Genomic DNA, 19,674 nt, shown 5'->3' with positions numbered 1-19,674 from the left:
GAGAAAATAGGTTGATCTGCTGATTAGCATGAAAAATTATTTCATGTTTCAACAATTGAAGGGAAAACCAAAACAAGAGAATGGTATTGCAATAAAAGTATAGGAACTTTTCAATCAAAACTGAAGGGAGCTAGTTTAAATGAGCAATATTTCTACAACAATGTGTTGCTGAAGATAATCAGCAATTACTAATGCAACCATTTTCTTTCAGTTCAGAGGCCACCTGCATCTAAGACTTTCAACAGTGACACTGCTGTTGCAATAGTTTTGCAGAGAGTCAATTGTGAAGTAATGAGAGTGTTTGGGCTAATATTGGAAAGAGTCAGATTCCCCCAACTACAGCACTATTCATTGACTTTAGATCCCTCCATAAGGGATGGTGTGAAGATTCAGTGAAGAGAGGAGAAAGCAATGGATGCTGCCTGAATGTCTTGGAGACCAGCAATACAAACATGTAGTTAAAAATAAATGTTTAAATCTTAATGAATGTTTCTCCCTCCAGTTCAGGACCACTTGCCTCAAGCTCCTAGACCAGGCATCTCAAACTCATGACGTCATGTGATGTCGCGTGACGTATCGTGACTTTGTTCCCATTGCCAGCAATGGGGAGGGCGCGATATTGGGATGATGCATCTGGCACGTGGGCCGGCAGTTTGATATGCCTGTCCTAGACCATGGAAACTAATGTTATAATAAATATGTAAGTTTTTAAAGTGACACAAGATTCTTTATTATTTTTATCTGGGTCTATCTAGTCAATAACTATCATAAATTGCCTTTGAGACTCCTGCATATTGAATGTCTGATTATGACTAGTGGGTAAAAAGAATGTAGGGAAGACATTTTTAAAATATAAATCAACATCCTGATGGCCTTGAGTAGAGTTAATATTCCTTCTATTAGAGTCACTTCTTCAGGATATAAGGAGATGTTTTAAAGCAGTGATGTCAAACTCGCAATGTCACGTGATGTGTTGCGACGTATCGCGACTTTTTTGCCATTGCCAGCAATGGGGTGGGTGTGCTTTTGCTATGATGCATCCAGCCCGTGGGCTGGCAGTTTGACACCCCTGTACTAAGCCATGTCACATACACATAGTATCCTCAATTATTTTCTGCAAAGGGACTTACTAAGCCATGTCCTTTATGAGAGGAAAGTAAATCATCTTTTCCATATTTTGTTTAAGCAGTTTATATCCAGTTCCACTATAGGGTTCTGGTTTGCTGACAAAATTGCCGTTATGACTAAACCTGGGGATGTCCAACCCAAAGTTGACTCAGTGTGAAAGGCATCTAGAGTGTGCAGACACCTATGGGTAAGGGCCAGAGCAAATTCAAACTGGCCTTGCAATGAACAAGCTATTTGCTAATTAGTGGAAAACAATCTGGTCCATTTCAAAGTCAGAAGTAGTCTACTAATTTCCTCCATCAGCTTCTAACAAATTGTATGTTTTAATGATTCACTTTATTTTTAAGAAATGGTTGAAAACTGAGAATACATCAAGTAAGCACACTAAAATGATGCTAGAGTCTTCTCCAAGCAGATGAATTCCATATGTGTTGGACACCTTGTCCCATAATTCCTATTTTTTGTAGTCAATAGAGTTCATGGGAGTTATAGTCCCACACATCTAGAAGCCATCAAGTTGCACAAAGCAAATACCATTAGTCATGGTAAAGACTTCTGAATAATTTCTTTCACCACCTCTTGCTGATGAGCTATCTCAGCTACAATTAACATGAATATAAAAACACAATGATTATACATTAAAAAGATAAACAATGTTGTTGTTATGAAGCTTAGGAAGAAATGCAGTTTATGGCTGCTTGGGGCCATATAAATTTTTAAGTTACTGGTTTTGCAAAACATCAAAGAGACATCATTAAAACTGCACAGAAAACCAAATTCATTTTAAATCTGTCATTATAAAAAGGGAAAGTGAAAAAAGCATAATACAAGCCAAAGGTATAATATAAACCAAAGTGAATGATATGCATTATCTTGAGAATTATGTCACATAAACCTTATGTTTCCAGAAATGTCACAATTCCATTGCTAGCTCTGAAAAAGTTGAAATTCTTTTTCTAAACTAAAAAGCCTTAAACTATCTCTATTAATTCTTTTCGTCTATTTCTATCTTTCCTATCCTATTTGCCATTTGTTTAATGCCAAGGAAAATTGCTGCTGTTGTTATTATTTTTATTTGACCTTAGAGGGTGCTCAAATGACTTTGTTGTTGTTGGATAGGTGGGGCAGAATTAAAAGGGATTAAAAAGACAACACTGGTTGTCTTGCAGAAGCTTTTCCAGCACACCCTTTGGAGTCTTTATTTTAGGGAAGAAATGCCCCAAATAATGCTATCAGCATAATTTGGAAATAGCTGCAAGGCTGAAAAACATTGGTTACAAGATTTCACTTCCCTATTCTACCTTTATTTTTATTTTTCAGGAAGAATGGGCACTGTATCTCAGGGAGCTGCTACCCAGGGCCATGATCCTTCAATAGGGCAACAGTTGTCCTGGTAGAAGGATTTTTCTTATTATCTTCTCTGAAAGAGGAAGGGGAATATCTGCTCCCATTTTATCATCCCATCAACTCCATCATTGCCAGTCCCAAGCCTGGATGAGAAAGTATAAGGGTAGGCATCAGACTTTGTGACAAGCTGGCTAGATTTTAATGTCATAATTATGCATTGAACCTAAAACAACACTTGAGATGCAGACATGCGAGATGCTGCAGACCAGGTGAAGTGGCAGGCGAAATACAAAATTGCGGACCCCACAATACGGCAGGAATAATACAAAGAACAAGAAGATGTTGTCTTCCCATCCTCATTGCCCATCAACAGGGAAGATGTTATAGGTTAACCTAGCACTGAATCCCAGTATCAACAGAGGAAATGTGGAAGGCTATGGGAGTAATTCTCCCCATATTTCAAGGGAGAGATGTGGGTGATGGAAAATCTTTAAGAGTGAGGTTTTTTCATGAAGAAGGAGGAGGAACAGAGATGACATGTGCATTTTTTCATAAATAAGCAGAAGGTACTTCACATTTAAACCAAAGTGAAGACCATGAGAACATGGAACTGACAGATTTATTGATCCATGCAGAGGGCATGAGTATATTATGCTTAAGAGCCTGAGTTTGAATCAGTCAATATTTATGTGGAATTCACTCCTAAATTTGGATTACTGCCACCTCTAATTTTCTGACAGGCTCCTCTGCCATATTGCAGGGAGATATATTGAGGTCCACTCTATGTTGTCTGAGCTGAATTTAGTTTATTTTTAATAAGAACTTATAACAATTAACAAATTTCATCCAAATGGCCTGGGAAGATATGGAGATTTTTTTAAAGGAATGCAAAAGAAAGCAAAATGGATATATGGTATGTGAAGCCATTCAGAATTGACTTCATATTTTTAGTAAATTTTGAATGAAGACACTAATTTTTCAGGGACTGCTTTGTGAACCAGGGTGGCAGTATTCTGTAGTATATTTCTGCAGTATTTGATGCAGTTATCCCTTTTTTCCTGCACGAGCCTAGATATTGATTTTAAACAATTTAGTTAGATTGCTAGGGCTGCACTGGGTAATCCAAGTACTGTATGTCACCCTTAATTTACTTTCATTTTAATTCAATTACAGTCAACCTATTTTTGGATGCCTCTGAAAATCAGGACGCATGATTTATATTTGCAAGGCAACTTCCAAAAATGGTATTGCTTAAAATGGATAGGAAAAGGCAAACATAAAATTCACATGTTTTGTAGTCTGATAAAGGTCTTATGCAGGCTTGCAAAAATAAAACGTGAACAACTCTGAGCAGCTTACAACTAATAAAACTATATAAACAGTATAAAACAGCGATAAAAGTAAAAACACAAAAACTTGGCACCGCAGCCATACTTCTCTGATGCCCCCACATTCTCATCCCCACCCTGATCTTGTCCTACCCCAATGCCTGGAGGAAGAGCCAGGTTTTAAGTGCTCTCCGGAATGATAAAAGGGCAGGGGTCTGTCAGAGTTCAAGGTCTCAGGGGGAGGATGTTCCATAGGGTAGGGACTGCAATGGGAAAAAAAAATCACACTTCCATAGACACACAAAGTGGTAATGTTTAAGGGAAAGGACTTGAATTGTGCCAACACCAACTGCATGAGACAAATGGTCCCATGCCATCTAGCACCTTAAATTGCACCTGGAAGAAAACTGGGAACCAGTGTGGCTTGCACAACAGATATGTAACAAGGGCAAACCTAAAAACACTCAACATCATGTGTGCTGCTGTATTCTGAAACAGCTATAAATTCCTGGTGGCCTTCAAGAGCAGCCCCAAGTAGAGTGTGCTGTAGTAATCTAAATTAGAAGTTACCAAGTTATGAGTTATGCATAACAGGAGAAAAATGAGGTCAGTGGGAGTGGCAGTGAAAGCGGCAGCTTTGCAGACGGGCCGCGGCAGCTTTCCCAAGAAGCGGCGCTGCTGCCCATTCTGAGAGGTGCACGCGCACCTCTCCGAACGACCGTAGGTGCACGCGCACCTCCCAAAACCTTTGGAGAGGTGCGTGCATACCTCCGCGCAAACGGGCAGCGGCGCCGCTTCTTGGGAAAGCTGCCGCGGACCGTCTGCAAAGCTGCCGCTTTTGGCAGCTTTGCAGACGGGCCGCAGCAGCTTTCCCAAGAAGCAGCGCCACTGCCCATTCGCGCGGTGGTGCGCGCGCACCTCTCCAAAGGTTTGGGGAGGTGCGCGCGCACCTCCGCCCGTTCGGAGAGGTGCGCACGCACCTCTCCAAACGGGCGGTGCCACTCTCCATTTGGAGAGGTGCGCGTGCACCACTGCCCGTTCAAAGAGGTGCGCGCGCACTGGGCGGCTGGGAGCCGCAGGAGACGACTCAAAGAGTCGCATGCGGCTCCGGAGCCGCGGGTTGCCAACCCGTGAACTAGTCCAACTTCCTGCATGAGTAGGAGAACGAACTTCTAATGAGGGGACACTCGCAACTTCTGAAGGCAAACTGTTCCACTGGTTAATTGTTCTCACTGTTAGGAAACTTCTCCTTAGTTTTAGGTTGCTTCTCTCATTTCATTTTTCCTCTCCATCCATTGTTTCTTGTCTTGCCTTCTGGTGCTTTGAAAAATAGGTTGACCCCTTCTTCTTTGTGGCAGCTCTTCAAATACTGGAGCATTGCTATCATATCTCCCCTAGTCCTTTTTTCACTAGACTAGACTGTCACACTGCTTATGGCACTGCCTGTGGTATCAAAATACTACAATACTAGCCCTCCTTCAAATATTGTAAGGGACAGTTGCCTTTGGGCTGTTGTGTGAAGAGGGAATTTTACTCCTAAGTAGCAGGGATACTACAATATCAAATGTAACCCTTTGTAGTTTGTGATCTTCCTGTCTAAAGGACTTCCTGTCCCACTGTGAACCTGCCTAGCTGTTAAGGCAATAGGAGAGCTAACCTATGGAGCACTTTTCCTTCCACTCTTTTAGCATTTCAAAATGTATAACAATGCATCTCTTTTGCCAGGGTTTTAATTGTTTAGTTTTGTCTTTTAGTTTATCCTTTTAACTTTTAGATGCTTTGCTTTTTAAATTTTTGTTCACTGCCTTGAGGACTTGTTGGATTACAAAAGCAAGGAATACAAGAAATAAAAAAGGAAGCAAGAAAACCCTGTTTGTGAGAGTTGCTGTTCACATAAATACATTTTTCATCATGCATATTTTTTTATCTGAGAGCCCAAAGTTAATATATAATTGTTAAGAACAGAGTGAGGTTTGATATGTTTTTCCATATACCGGTATATGCGTCCTAAACATGAGCAAGACTTTAGTGATGTTTGATTAAAATAATGTGTACATCTACATTTTTACTTAAGTGTGGTATTCAAAATTCAGAATTTTCACATCACCATAAAATCTGGTGCTTGGCTGGGGAATTATGGGAGTTGAAGTCCACAGGTCTTAAAGTTGCCAAGGTTGAGGACCCCTGATGTACAGTATACTTGGAATCCTATGCAGTTCTGTGAATAGGGAAATTACTTCCACTCTTTGATTGATTTCTGTGCATTTAGCTGCCTTGTTTACTGATGTAAAAATGAGAGAAGGTATTATCTGTCTGTTGGGCCTTTCTGTTCTACAAGAGGTGGTAATATTGAGATATCTAAAAACAAACAAATCCCTGTAGGAGACCAGTGAAATATGAATTATATGCCCAAATATAAAATTAGCTGAATAATCAAGAAAAACAGTTTAAGGGGTCGATTAAGGCATCAGTTTTACCCAACTTAATATGGCAGAGTATTCCAAACTCTCTCGCTTTCTGAGGAAGCTAGAAGAAGGTGGAGAATGTGTACCCCTTTCTCTATGCAAACTGAGCTTGGTCTCAAGACACCTCCAAAAAACATGAGGCAGATAAAAGACAGAGAGGAAGGAGAAAGTAGTAAAGGGAGGTGAGCTAACTAAAGCTGACAAAGAGATAGACAACAGAAGAACAAAGGAGAGAAAGGCCAGCTAAACTCAGTCGTGTAGCAGCTTTCACAACAATTATAAACAGAGAAGGAGTGAGGAAAGAGTCGAAGACAACCGGGCAGAGAAAAATTAGGTTCTTTGCCAAATGAGCTCATTACAATTTTCCAGTACAGATTCCAGAGAAATGCAGTTGAAGCCATCCTGGAAGGCTTGGCTAAATCCTTGTAAGGGAGTTCTTTTCAGCAAGCTTCACCAGTTGTAAAATTCTGGCAGCAGCACAACAGCTGCAGCTATTAGTGCTTTCTAAGAAGCACCTAGTAGAAGTTTTGAAAAGGGTGGCAAGGCCCAGATAGGCGTTCTCACAATCACATCAGGTCCTCCAAACAGAGAGGATCTTGTGTTGTAGCATGGAGCTTGTACCTGCTATAAATGTTATGCTTCCAAATATCTCATGCTGGGGTACGGCTTTCATTAAACAGGCAAATTTATATCAGAAGTAGGACACGTCTCAGTGTTAAAGGCAGCAGGAAGTGGATTTTTTTTTTAGACCCTAAAAGAAAAAGTATTGGAAGAGGCTATCTTAAGGGATTCAGCTAAGTGCAGTTAGTAGCAATATCCCTCGTATATTTAATACTTTTCCCTTTCCGTTTCTCCAAAAATTACAATTCAGTACAGATCTGGGAAAGGTTCTGGGCACACCCAAGGCTCTAGGGCATTGTTTTTCAGCCTAGGCAACTTTAAGATGTGTGGATTTCAAATCCCAGGGCTCCCCAGCCAGCATGTTGGTTGGGAAAGTGTTCTGAACACAGCAAGAAATTTTTTTTGGGGGGTGCACTGGACAACAAAGGATAAAGTGCTGAAAATTAATTTTGAGATTAATCCCCAAATCAGAATGACTAGCAGTGTAATTCTTGTTGAATAATAATTATATTCTGTCCAACACCTAACATTTGGAGCCAGTGAATAATGATTATAAAATGGTAAAATACAACCCCAGAACTAAACTGATCACATCATAGGCCTCTGCACAAAGCCTGTCTGCAAAGCCTGGTAAAAAGAGATGCTGAAGTATAAGGGAAAATTCAAAACCTGCTGTGGGGATTGTGCAATGAACTCAGCTGACAGATTCACAGTGAGTACTGAGAAAGGTATAGAGGAAGGGAAAAAGACAGGCATTAGAATAGAAATGATCCTTCAGTGGAAGAAGAGTTTTGCTTTTTGTTTTTAAGGAGAAGATTTGAGCTATAAACAGAGAGGAAAGTGAGATTAGAAGATAATTAAATTTTCCAGGCAGCAAATCTAGCTGTTATTTAGTTAAAAGCTGTCTTTCAGAACACTACTGTTTATTAATTAATGGCAAACACTTGTCCCCAACAAATGATTTCATATTAATTCCACACCTTTATTAGAGAAAATGATGACCTGAAAGAGAATAGAAGGACTGCTCGTTGTGGTCATAGTTTTGCAGTGGTGGTTGCTAACTTTACTCAACATCTTATTTTCAGCAAATTTTGGAATCTGCCATTCCAAAGGCACTGGGCCTCAAAGAGGAATCTAAAGTTCTGAATACCTGTCATTGCAGAGAAATGAACACCTTTGTTTCAAAAATACCAAGAGCTGCAGCCAACTGAGAGGGATTGTTGTCACCACCAGGTATTACACTGTGGTGAGTCCATGTCCCTTAAGCTGTGTATTCCATTAACAGTCCTTCATTTGTGCTGAAGATAGCTAGAGAGATGGGAGATACAGCTGGGGTTACAGAACTTATGGTACCAGAAAGTCCTTATATAAGGAAAATGGTGGGAGGAAGGGTGCATTTTAAATCTGCTTTCCTGCTACTGCAGGGATATAAAAAGAGCGTAATTGCACAGAGCATTTGCCTTTCATTGTTTAGTGGCATTTTGGAAAAACTTCATAGAACTCCGGATCAGAATGAAAAACTGTTATTCTAACTAAAGTTAGCTCGCTGAAATAGATTATATGCCAGTAGAAAAGAAATACATGTGGCAAGGAAATTGCAGTCGTCAAGGGTCCACTAGTTGCCTACTGTTCTCAGCAGCTTCAGTGTCAGTTTTCCTAATTCGCAAAGCCAAACTAAGCAACACAACCATGGCTCTCTCCTTGATAAGGTTGTTTCTGCACTGATGTCTTCCATAGTTCTTCGTTTCACATTATTTTAACTTGGGGGATGGCCCTGTGAGATGTGGGAGGAGAGGCAGACAGATGCGTCTAGAGAAGGCAGATTCTGAAGTGAGACCCTCCCCCTTTCTGCTGCAGTGCCCTGATTGGTAGATAGGGAGGTGCTGAAAGAGAGTGGCAGAGACCCCTTTCCAATAGTGCACCTCCGGAACAATAAAACATCATATGATGGGGCCCCAGAAGAGGTGCAATACCAACAGGATAGGGATAAGGAAAGTAACCTTTATGTCTACTGGATGGATAAAGGTCAGTTTAAGCCAGGACTGGGGGAACGGCTTTTGAATAGCATCCTGCTTCATTCATTCTTTACTGTTTTGAAAATGCTTCTCTTATTATAACAGGAGATAGATTGCGTGCTTTGTGCAAAAGTATCTGATGGATTATTACTTGTGTGGCAGAGGAAGTGTAATCCTACATTTTATTCACAGTTTGTGAAGGCTATATTGCAGGAGGAATAGGGATGGCAATTTTGGAAACTATAAAACATTACAAATGCATCCCTTGTTACCTAGGTGACTGCTGGATATTCAGGGCAATGAAACTCAAATGCCCTCAGGCATGATAAAATTACAGCATCTTTCACAAATGGGGCCACTTTTATTTCAAGCACCATCTGCGTGTATAAGTTTACATGTATTCACAATGTTAATAACCTGGATCTTAGCCAATTTATTATGTATAGATTTTCAGAACATTCTTATTAGCCAGAAGAATAGGGGCAAGATCCATCCCTTCAGTATGTCAGAACTTGTTCAAATAGCATTTAATATCAATAAAACTGGGGAGGGGAAGAGGAGGGAAAAAGGTAGCATATAGGAAATAAATTGAAATGCACATAACTTGCTTAATATATTGTCTAATTTTCTTGATGTTTTGAGAAGTTGCTTGAGAACAGTTCCCAAAGACTGTACCCTCCAAGGGTTTACAATGCAATTTCCATCGTCCTAGTCACCATTGCAAATGAGCTTGCTGGCTAAGGACAAGGCGCATAATTTTTTAAAAAATGTCTGGAGGGCATCAGCTTAAGTAACGTACCATGTGCTCAGAGCCTTGCTTCACTAGCAGTGGAAAAGGTTCGCATCCCACCAGGCTCAAGGTTGACTCAGCCTTCCATCCTTCCAAGGTAGGTAAAATGAGGACCCAGATTGTTGGGGGCAATTAAGCTGACTTTGTAATAATGCCGCTTGGGTGTGTGTGTGAAAGCCCTAATAAGCAGGCATATACATAGAATGAAGGCTACTGCTAAGCTTGTAAGCCGCCCTGAGTCTTCGGAGAAGGGCGGGATATAAATGGAATTAAAAAAAATAATAATGATGATGCCCTGACTCTCTTTGCTGTCCTGTTTTCTGGCTAGTAGCTGTTTTGTAGTATAGAGAACGGCATTACCATGTAGGCAAAAGAAGGCCAGCAAACAAGAGACCAGAAGTTAAAAGCCCTTCATGACATGGATCCAGGTTACCTGAGGAATTGTCTCGTCCCAATTACGTCAAGCCTCACCTGATCAGGCAGGGAGGATATATCACGGATCTTGTTGGTTAAAAGGATCCAACTGACCGGGTCTAGGAAAAGAACCTTCTCTGCTGTTGCCTGTGCCCAACAGAACACCTTGCTCCCTGAGGTGAGGTTGGTCCTCACTCTTCTGGCTTTCTAGAAGAGTGTTAAGACCTGGTTCTGTCAATTGATATGAGGATCTGGTTCTGTCAACCTGCAAGAGTGGCTGGTGGCTTGAGAGAATTCTCCCTGTCATGCATATTTTTGTAAGGGTTTTATAGGTTTTTTTTATTTATAAGTACTCAGTCACTGATAGGTGGTATAATAAATAAAGCACTATTTAAGGCAGAAAGAAGCAAATATTTGGGGAGACGGGGGTTTCACTTAATATTTTGGGGAACATTGAATAATACACTAAATGGGTTAACAAAGCCAAATGGGCAAGGCCATAGCAGGCATTCATGCGGGTGGATGCCTACTCTCTGTTTTGAAGAGTAGCCTATGTGTTGTTACAACAGAATTGAAATACGTAAATGAATAAGCCTTTTAACTAAGGCTAGAAGTCCTTACTTACGGCATATTTGCTTCCCTGTGTGTTACGTGCATTTAGTTGATTAAAGCATCATTTCTTTTTTTTTAATCTTAAATTATGCTGGTTTGGAGTCGCAAGAGCTTCAGCCCATTGCAATAATCTATTCTTCTCAATGCAAGCACCAAAGGGATCAATATTAATCGCTGCCACTTTATATGCCACTGCTGAATTTTAGTTTTACTTAGCTTCCGGTATTCTACATTACAAAAATGAGTAGTTGAGTGATATTTTTAAACCCACTGGGCACACTAAGCAATCCATTACTATTTTAATTACTTACTCAATGCAATCATGTTCAGAAAGACAGACTACCTGCATGTCCTGGAACTAAACTAACTTTCTGCTTACTAATGGTGGCTGCCTCTTTCCTTGCTAATTTATCTGGATCCAGTCTGCATAATCACAGAGAAAAGTAGCTGAGGAGAACTCACATACCCAAAGAGGCAAGTTGCAAGAAATGAAGGACAGTCTAAAGCTCAGCAGTGGGCTTCTTCTTAGAATATGGATTTAGCAGAATCCTGTGGCTATGGATAAGATCCCAGCTAGTAGCATAGACCTTGTTGCATCTGATCGGATTCAGACTCTGATCCTATGAGCCAATATCTTGAAAATAAAATTTGTTAAGGATGTGTATCGAAACAAGAGAAGAAAATCCCATATGAATGAATTTCTGCCTTTGAACTGCATGAATGGATGGTTCATTCTACAAGTCTGTTCCAAGAAAATTCTGCTCATCAAAATTAAAACAAAACACCACGGACCAACATTCCACGCCTTAAATAAAGAAACAAATTTGGCTTCCCGTCTCTGTGAGATTATTAGCCTTGTGCAAAATCTATGAGATAAACAATACAGTACTAGATTTTTGAAAAACATGCATTAATATCACTCCTAGAGATATTTGCCTTAGTAATAGATTCATTCATTGCTTGTTCCTTTTCTCCCTTTCGTCTTTAATGGCTATAGCTACAGGAAATGAATACAAGAGCTGTTTTTTTGTTTTGTTTTGTTTTTTAAAGGTCAATATTCCCCTGCTTTGCAAATTGCAAGCATAGCAACATTGGATTCTTTGGTTCATTTCCAGGAAAAAAAAAGTTGTCAGAAATAAATCATATATCCAAAACTGTGGTGTTATAAAATAGGAACATTCACTAAGATTTCACTAAGAGCAAGTGGAGATTGAGAGATTTTTTTAAAAAGAAAGAATGGGTGAAAAGGAGGTTAATAAGGAGTTGGATAACTTGTGTAGAAGCTAATGAAAAATATTGCTTTGTCTACTGTATTTTGCATGCACTGAACACACATTTGTTGGAATAAAAATTCAAAACCTGATTGTTGAATGAAGGGAACATTAAAACATTCACATTATATGTCACTAAAAGGGCCTCTGCACCTGCTAGTTCCTTGGTCTCTTTTTCCTACACTTGTTCACATGTAACACTAAGCCTTAACATCACTTATTTGTCTTTTCCTTAGCATGGTTATGTAAACATGCTAAGCTTATAAACCATGGTTTACAATGTGGTTTAATAAATTTTATTTTATTTATTTTAATCCCATTTATATTCCGCCCTTCTCCGAAGACTCAGGGCGGCTTACAATCTAAAGCACAAATCAATGTGCTTAGCAATAGCCTTCATTCTATGTATATGCCTGCTTATTAGGGCTTTCACCCCCCCCCCCAAGCGACATTATTACAAAGTCAGCTTATTGCCCCCCAAAATCTGGGTCCTCATTTTACCTACCTCGGAAGGATGGAAGGCTGAGTCAACCTTGAGCCTGGTGGGATGCGAACCTGCACTAATTGCAGGCAGCTGGTGTTACTTAAGGAGGTATTAGCCCACTGCTCCACCAAGGCTCCACCAATGAACTCTTTGTGGTTGCATCAATAAAAGAGTTGCCTTATCGATAATGTAAATTTAATAAATAAATAAAACAGGATTATCAGAGGACGTAAATGCAATTATTAACTTCAAGGAGGCTAACTAGCAACAGGAATAAGATTTGTTTCTAAGCTCTAACAAATGACTCTAGGCAGTGTTCACAGTCTTTATTGCCAGCATAAACTCTGGGAAGCCTTAGCCTTTTAATCCTCATAATTAAGCTTGTTCAGAAACTTTTATTATAAAAGGTTAAGAACTTAAGCTGCCAGCCTTTCACACGCTGTTGGTGATTTTGTTTTGCCTTGTCCCCACCTTGAAATCATGATAAATTTGCAAAAGTTCATGGAGGAAACAGCTTTGCACATGGAAGAACTCTAAAAGAATCGTAGTATTTTTCCAAAAGCTGCAGAAGGAGAAAACATCAGACTAGATGGGGTTGGATTTTGCCTATCAATACATAATAGCATTTTCTTAGATATTTACCAAAAGGTTCAGAAAAGTCCATGGACAACAAGAATCACATTACAATATTGGCAGAAGTAGAGAAGACCAACTTCAATGAGGCAATAAGGTCCAAAGTTAATGGAGATTTTCAGGATAATTTTTAAAAACAGACTGCATTTTGCAAATATTTGTTTTGGGGGTGATTTTAATGGTTCTTATGTCAATGTAATAGTATTATCAACATTAGTGAATTATTCTCCCCACAACCAAGTACATATTTTCTCTTTAGCACCCTTGCATTAGTATTTGCAACTGTAATTATCACATCAATAGCAATAATAAGCTGTCCAAAGGTATAAAATGTATCTCTACAACCTTCTTTCTCCATTAATGGAATGATACAGTATTTCATGACTATGCTGATGTAGCTATTCTCAAAGCAATTGTAAAAATGTATGTGGTTACTTATCTTTTTAAATAGTCCTATCAGCAAAACTTGGAAGGGTAAACCTGTCCCAAGTGAAAGCGTAGGCAAAGTGACAACTATAAGATACTTTTTGCTCCCTTTCCTCAACTGGCAGGTCCCCACCCATCTAATAAAGGGATGCCAACTCAAATTATTAAGTGATCTTTAATCTCTGTTTTCCTTCCCTCACCCCACCCACCTTATGTCAGCTGCAGAATTCTTTATCAAACTGGCAAGTACCCCATTTGTCCTAATTATAGCTAGCTATACATCCAAGGCACTATTGAGTTGGACAGCTTGTGTGCACACACGAGGATCAATTGACTAAGTGGTGCAGTCAGGAAAGTTATCCCACTCACAATTTGGGCATCACAGGGTCTTAACTAATTGGCCCTCTTTTGGCTTTAGATTCAGCCCTGTTGACTTTAGAGGGCTCCTATATTGTTTTGAGTTGTGGAGAGGTTCTTTCATCTTAAAATATATTTTAAAATAGAGTCAATATATTGTAAAATACTAATTTATTTTTTCTGCTGTTTTTTTAAAGTAATTTTGAGGTTTAAATTAAATTCAGTCGTTATGAAAATAGAAGTGTATTGACAGATTGGTTATTTATTGTTATATACCTATGTTTAATCCAAAGACTTAGTATGCATTTATTATTTTTTCTTAGCTTCTACCACATTTATCCTTCTGATGGTACAAAGAGGCTGATGGAAGTTTTAAGCTATAATGTCAGTAGAGGCAATGGAACTGAGCCAGCTGCCTTAACTCCATTCTTATGTTACCTTGGCTTACGTTTAGGACTCTGTGCTAAATATGCAAAAAGCAAGCAGTGAAAGATATCTATTGGTATACAGATATCTATTGGTATACAGATATACACACATAAAAATCTCACTGCATTGTACAGAGACTTTGAAAAATTCTAATACTTTGCAAAATTGTGTGTGTGTGCATGTGATGTGTGTATTAGCTTTATATAGTTATTATTAAAAAGAATAAAGCAAGTTCTGATTTCCTGGACAGCCACTCAACTGCATATATCCTGTCCTTTAAATTTCTTATAATCATACTATTATATCAAATTTCTAGTGAACACAAAACAAAAATAAAGGTCAGTTCACCAAATTAATATTCTATCAAATGCATCATCCAAAATGTGTACACACAGAAAGCTCAAATAATTGTAATTATCTCTGAAACTGTTTTTCTTTTTTTTCTTTTTTACAACTTCTCCCCCCCCCATTTCTCCTTCACATGGGTTTCTTTTTTTCATTTTTGAATAAAAGACAATTACCAAAGGATGTGGTTTTATACTCTGATGGATTTTTCTTACAACTTTTTTTCAGAATTACAGTAACATTGGATTTCAAAATATCTATAGGATAATGTAAACGTATCATTGGCACAAAAGATTTGTAAATACTGATTCAGTCTTTAAATGATGTTGAATGACTGGCAAAGTTTGATGCGCTTTTGTTCAGTCTCCCCTATGGCTGATGTAGCCTAAGTTTAGCATTCCAAGTTTAGCAATCTAAGTTTCTTATTTTTTTGCTACAGAGCTATTTTTGGTGTGTGAGAAATTCCACTTTCTGATGAACTGAAGGGGAGAAAGATTTTATCTGAGATGAGCTAAACGCATATTGTAGTGCTGTACTGTGAATGACAATTTTACAAACAGTTGGTGGCACCAGGAACAAAATCAGATTATAACTGTGAACAGGATAAATCAAATATGGTTTTAAAAGAAACTTTTTTTACTTAAAACAAAAAAAGGACATGGAGCCAGATCAATTAGCCATTTAATTTGCTATATATAAGAAAAGACAGTTTAATGTAATTAAACAAAAACGTTGACCTTTTCAAGTTTATTTATTCAGCTGTATGCATCATGTTCAAAACTGAACAATCTGATCACATGGCACTATTAACTATGTCCTCAATCAGCCTGTGGCGACCCAGAAGAGGAATTTCTTCAGTCCTAGGGCAGCTCTGTCCCCTGGGATGGACATGCTGCCGGAGCTCCATAAAAAGTAAAGGATTATGCCTACTGAAAAAGCAATATTTCTTTCTCGCCACCATTCATTCTACCCTCTCTTTTTAGACAAAATGGAATGTAGTCTTCAAAAAATAGATCACGGTATTCCATAACAACACCTGCTTCTGCATTTATATTGTGCGAGGCAATTTTATTGCATGTGGTGGAAAAAAGTTAGGCTCTTGCTCAAAATGACCTTTCCTATAACATGGAAACACCTGTCCAATAGGAAGACTTAGGAGAAATATTATTCTACTAGTACAGCTATCCTGACATTTTCAATCAAGGGCTACTTATGGCTGCCTTGATACTAGAAAACCATTTCATGTGACTGGTGGCAGTCACAATTTTCTGCATTTTAAAAGCCCAATTGCTACTGATACTCTATCATTGGAAAGCAGTATAAGGTTAGCAGTGGAGAAGCAGGGACAAACAGCATGATTTTCAGACCTACCCCCAAATCACTCTGATTTCTAGCTTTTGTGCAACAGTCTGATTTGACATTTTAAGGATGCGGAACAAGAACCGAAATACATTCTTTCATATCCTCAACATGATACATACCTAGAGAGCCATCATTAAAGTATTTCCTAAAAATAAGAAACTAAAGGTCACATCCCCCCCCCCGGTGAATTTTTACAAGCTGCAGAATTGATGCTTCCGAGTTTGCAGAAGTTCCTAAGACTAACCCATAGGCAATGCATTTATTTAAGTTTTCATCAATTCATATCTAATCAGAGAAAGTTCTATGGCATTTCACTGAGTTTATTCATAGTTAAACTGGTATAGGGTTAATGTACTAGTGAAGGTTACTTACTGATTTTAAAAGAGTGCATATTAAATAGCTGTACATAACCCACTGTCAGAAAAGAAGATGCACACATAACCTTAATAATGGTTTCAAACAATACATTCTTCTCATATTAACATAACTCAACCTTAAAGCCTTCCAAACCTGATTTTTCTGTGTTTAGCCTCATACCGAATTCATGCTTTGTCAGCTAACTATTTCTTCCTCTCTCCCCATCTCCTAAATTAAAAGGATTTCTTCACTCACCTCACTCATGATGATGAGTTTGAAATGAGAGTTAGCCAATTCTCGCTTGCTCAAGGCAGAGCTGCTGGGCTACGAGCACTCTGCACTGTTTCTAGCTTTTCTCTTTAAAAGGGTTGCTTGGAAGCATCACGCTTCCAATAAACCAATAAGGAGCTTTTACCTGCTGAAGCCCCGGGTGTGTATCAAAGAGTTCAAAGGGCCACCTTGTGGTCAGAATAAGAATTGCACCCTTCGAAGCTGCCACAGAACGCAGATGTCAGAGCTGGGAAAAGAGAACTGGGAAGGTGGAAGATGAAGTCTCTTATTATTCACTGATAGAAATCATATGCGTGAGAATCATAGAAGCAGAACGTTACCCAGTTCATTAGAACTCATGCCAAAATGCATCCCAAGTTTTACATGTTTTCCCTAAGAGAAATTCCTGTGCCTTGAACATCTGCAAAGTGCAGCTGGTGATACTTCATTTCGTATAAAGAAAACATGAACATGAACAGTTTGAATAGAAATCCTGAACTGGAAACTGAGAGGGGGAAAAACCTGGCCGGAAGCTTATCTGTCTGCTAAAATAAACATTCAAAGTCAGAGCCAGAGGGGGGGGTATCAACTGTACTGTTTCCAAGCACAACACACATGTACACAAACACAGTGATCAAATCTGTTACCAGAAAAAGACTTAGAATTAGCATTTCACATGCTTGAGTAATTGTCAAGTCTCCAGCAGCTGGGTTATCTGGATTCCAGTTAAGCTTTCTGGATTCCTGCTACCAGTTCTCTGATTGGCTGGAATAAATCATGGGGGGAAATTGAGGGAGCACCAGATTAGGAAAACAATCCCAAACAGATTTTGGAAAAATTGAATATCTGTCACCAAAATATTGATTTCTTCTATTCTCTTTTCAATTGAGAACTGAAGTACTTGTAACAGCTCTAAATAATTATATTTTGAAATATGGTTTCAATGTAGTTCTCCACTATATCTTGCAACCTCTTGAATCCCCATGGGTCACTTTTGTAGACATCAGCCCAATGGCTGGGCAGGGGCAGGGGCCGTCAACATAAATTTAGTAAGAGGCCCCTGATTATGTTTTTATCAAAAAATTTTATGGGGTTGGGGAGGGGGGTGGGAGATAGAGGTTGTCTGGCTTTGGGGGGCAGCCAATCAACCATAGTTCAGGCTAGACTTGGGTCCGACCGCGCGGGGGGAGAACGAGGGGTCGTTGTCTCCGGAGCTCATGAGCGGGTCGTGGGGTTACCAATTCCCACGACGGGGAATGGCAGCAGGCGGATAGACAGGGGGCCATATCGTTACCGGGAGCGCCGTCTCCGCTATTTGCAAGCGGTGGGGCGCTCCGACCCTCTGCTTCTTCCCCGAGGTTCCGGGAGCGATGATGTGCAGCCTCCTGAGCTCCGGCTGGTGTACCTGAATGCCAGGTCCGTGGTTAACAAAGCTCCCCTTGTTAGGGATTTGGTTGAGGGTGAGCATGCGGACCTGGCTTGCATCACGGAGACTTGGTTGGGCCCAGAGGGTGGGGTCCCTTTGGTTGACCTTTGCCCACCAGGCTTCCGGGTGCTACACCAGCCTCGAGCTCAGGGTAGGGGTGGGGGTGTGGCGGTGATTGTTAGGGAGACCTTATGTCCGCGGGAGACCACCGTTCCTCAGATAGTCGGGTGTGAGTCTCTCTTTATGAGATTTGGCTCTGGGGCGCAGTTGGGCTTGCTGCTCGTGTACATTTCGCCTAGTCGCGTAGCGGCAGCCCTGCCCGAGCTGCTCGATATCCTCTCGGGGTTGGTGGTTGAGTTCCCCAAACTTATAGTTTTGGGAGACGTCAACCTACCATCCCTGGGAGGTTCATCTGAGCTTGCTCGGGAGTTCATGGCTTCCATGACGGCCATGGACCTGACGCAGGTAATTTCTGAGCCAACTCATGAGGGAGGCCACACCCTTGACCTGATTTTTTTATCTGGACGGTGGTTGGATGATCTTGGTGGGGGCTTTCCATTTATTATGCCCCTGTCATGGACCGATCATCACCTCCTGCGGCTGGTCTTCCATTTTGCCACCCCCCGCCGTGGGGGTACGGAGCCAACTAGATGGTACCGCCCCAGACGCCTAATGGATCCTGATAGATTCCAAGCGGCGCTGGGGTCCCCACCTGCCTCCATTGCTCACAGCTCGGCGGATGCCTTAGTGGAAGCCTGGGAAAGGGCAGCCACTGAGACACTCGACCGGGTTGTACCCTTGCGGCCCCTGACCCGGCGCAGATCCCAGCGAGCTCCATGGTTCTCCGCGGAGCTCCGGGAGATGAAGCGTCGGAAACGGGGTCTAGAGAGCTGCTGGAGGTCCAGCTGATCTGAACCCGACCGATTGCGGTTAAGAACCTACATTAGGTCTTATCTCGCTGCGATGAGGGAGGCGAGGTGTAATTACTTCTCCACCCTCATCGCGTCCGCAGATAATCGCCCGGCCGCCTTGTTTAGGGTGACTCGCTCCCTTCTTAATCAGGAGGTGAGGGAGGATCCCTTGCAGGGTCGTGCCGAGGAGTTTAGTCAACATCTGTCGGATAAAATCGCTCGGATTCGGACCGGTTTGGACTCCAGCTGGGCAGAGTCTGGCGATCAGGACACGGGCGGTCTTGTCAATGTTATCTGGGAGGAGTTTGATTCTGTGACCCCTGATGAAGTGGACAGGATTATGGGGAAGCTGAGTTCCACCACATGTTTATTGGATCCGTGCCCTTCTTGGCTGGTTTATGCAGCTAGGGAGAGGACACGAGGCTGGCTCCAGGCGGTTATATCTGCTTCTTTGAGTGAGGGTTATTTCCCCACCGTCTTGAAGGAGGCGGTGGTGAGACCTCTCCTCAAGAAGCCTGCCTTGGACCCAGCTGTATTGAACAACTTTCGTCCAGTCTCCAACCTTCGCTTTCTTGCGAAGGTTGTTGAGAGTGTGGTGGCGCATCAGCTCCCTCTGGTCCTGGATGAAGCGGATTATCTGGACCCTTACCAATCGGGCTTCAGGCCCGGGCACAGCACGGAGA

General features: G+C 40.8%; 1 protein-coding gene across 1 annotated transcript in view; it reads right to left on the bottom strand.

Moving 5' to 3' along the window:
- The window catches only part of PCP4 (Purkinje cell protein 4), a 65,855-nt gene extending 49,139 nt beyond the window's left edge, over window positions 1-16,716 (bottom strand). Inside the window, exon 1 of the mRNA XM_083361468.1 lies at window positions 16,640-16,716. Within this exon, the coding sequence (XP_083217594.1) occupies window positions 16,640-16,648 (9 nt within the window). The 5' untranslated portion in view covers window positions 16,649-16,716. The remainder of the gene's footprint in view (window positions 1-16,639) is intronic.
- Window positions 16,717-19,674: the final 2,958 nt, after the last annotated feature.

The sequence above is a fragment of the Vipera ursinii genome, assembly GCF_947247035.1.
Source record: "Vipera ursinii genome assembly, chromosome: 4".
In the NCBI taxonomy this organism is placed as follows: Eukaryota; Metazoa; Chordata; class Lepidosauria; order Squamata; family Viperidae; genus Vipera; species Vipera ursinii.
Note: the sequence above shows the minus strand (reverse complement) of the source record. Positions and strands in the feature narration are given on the sequence as shown.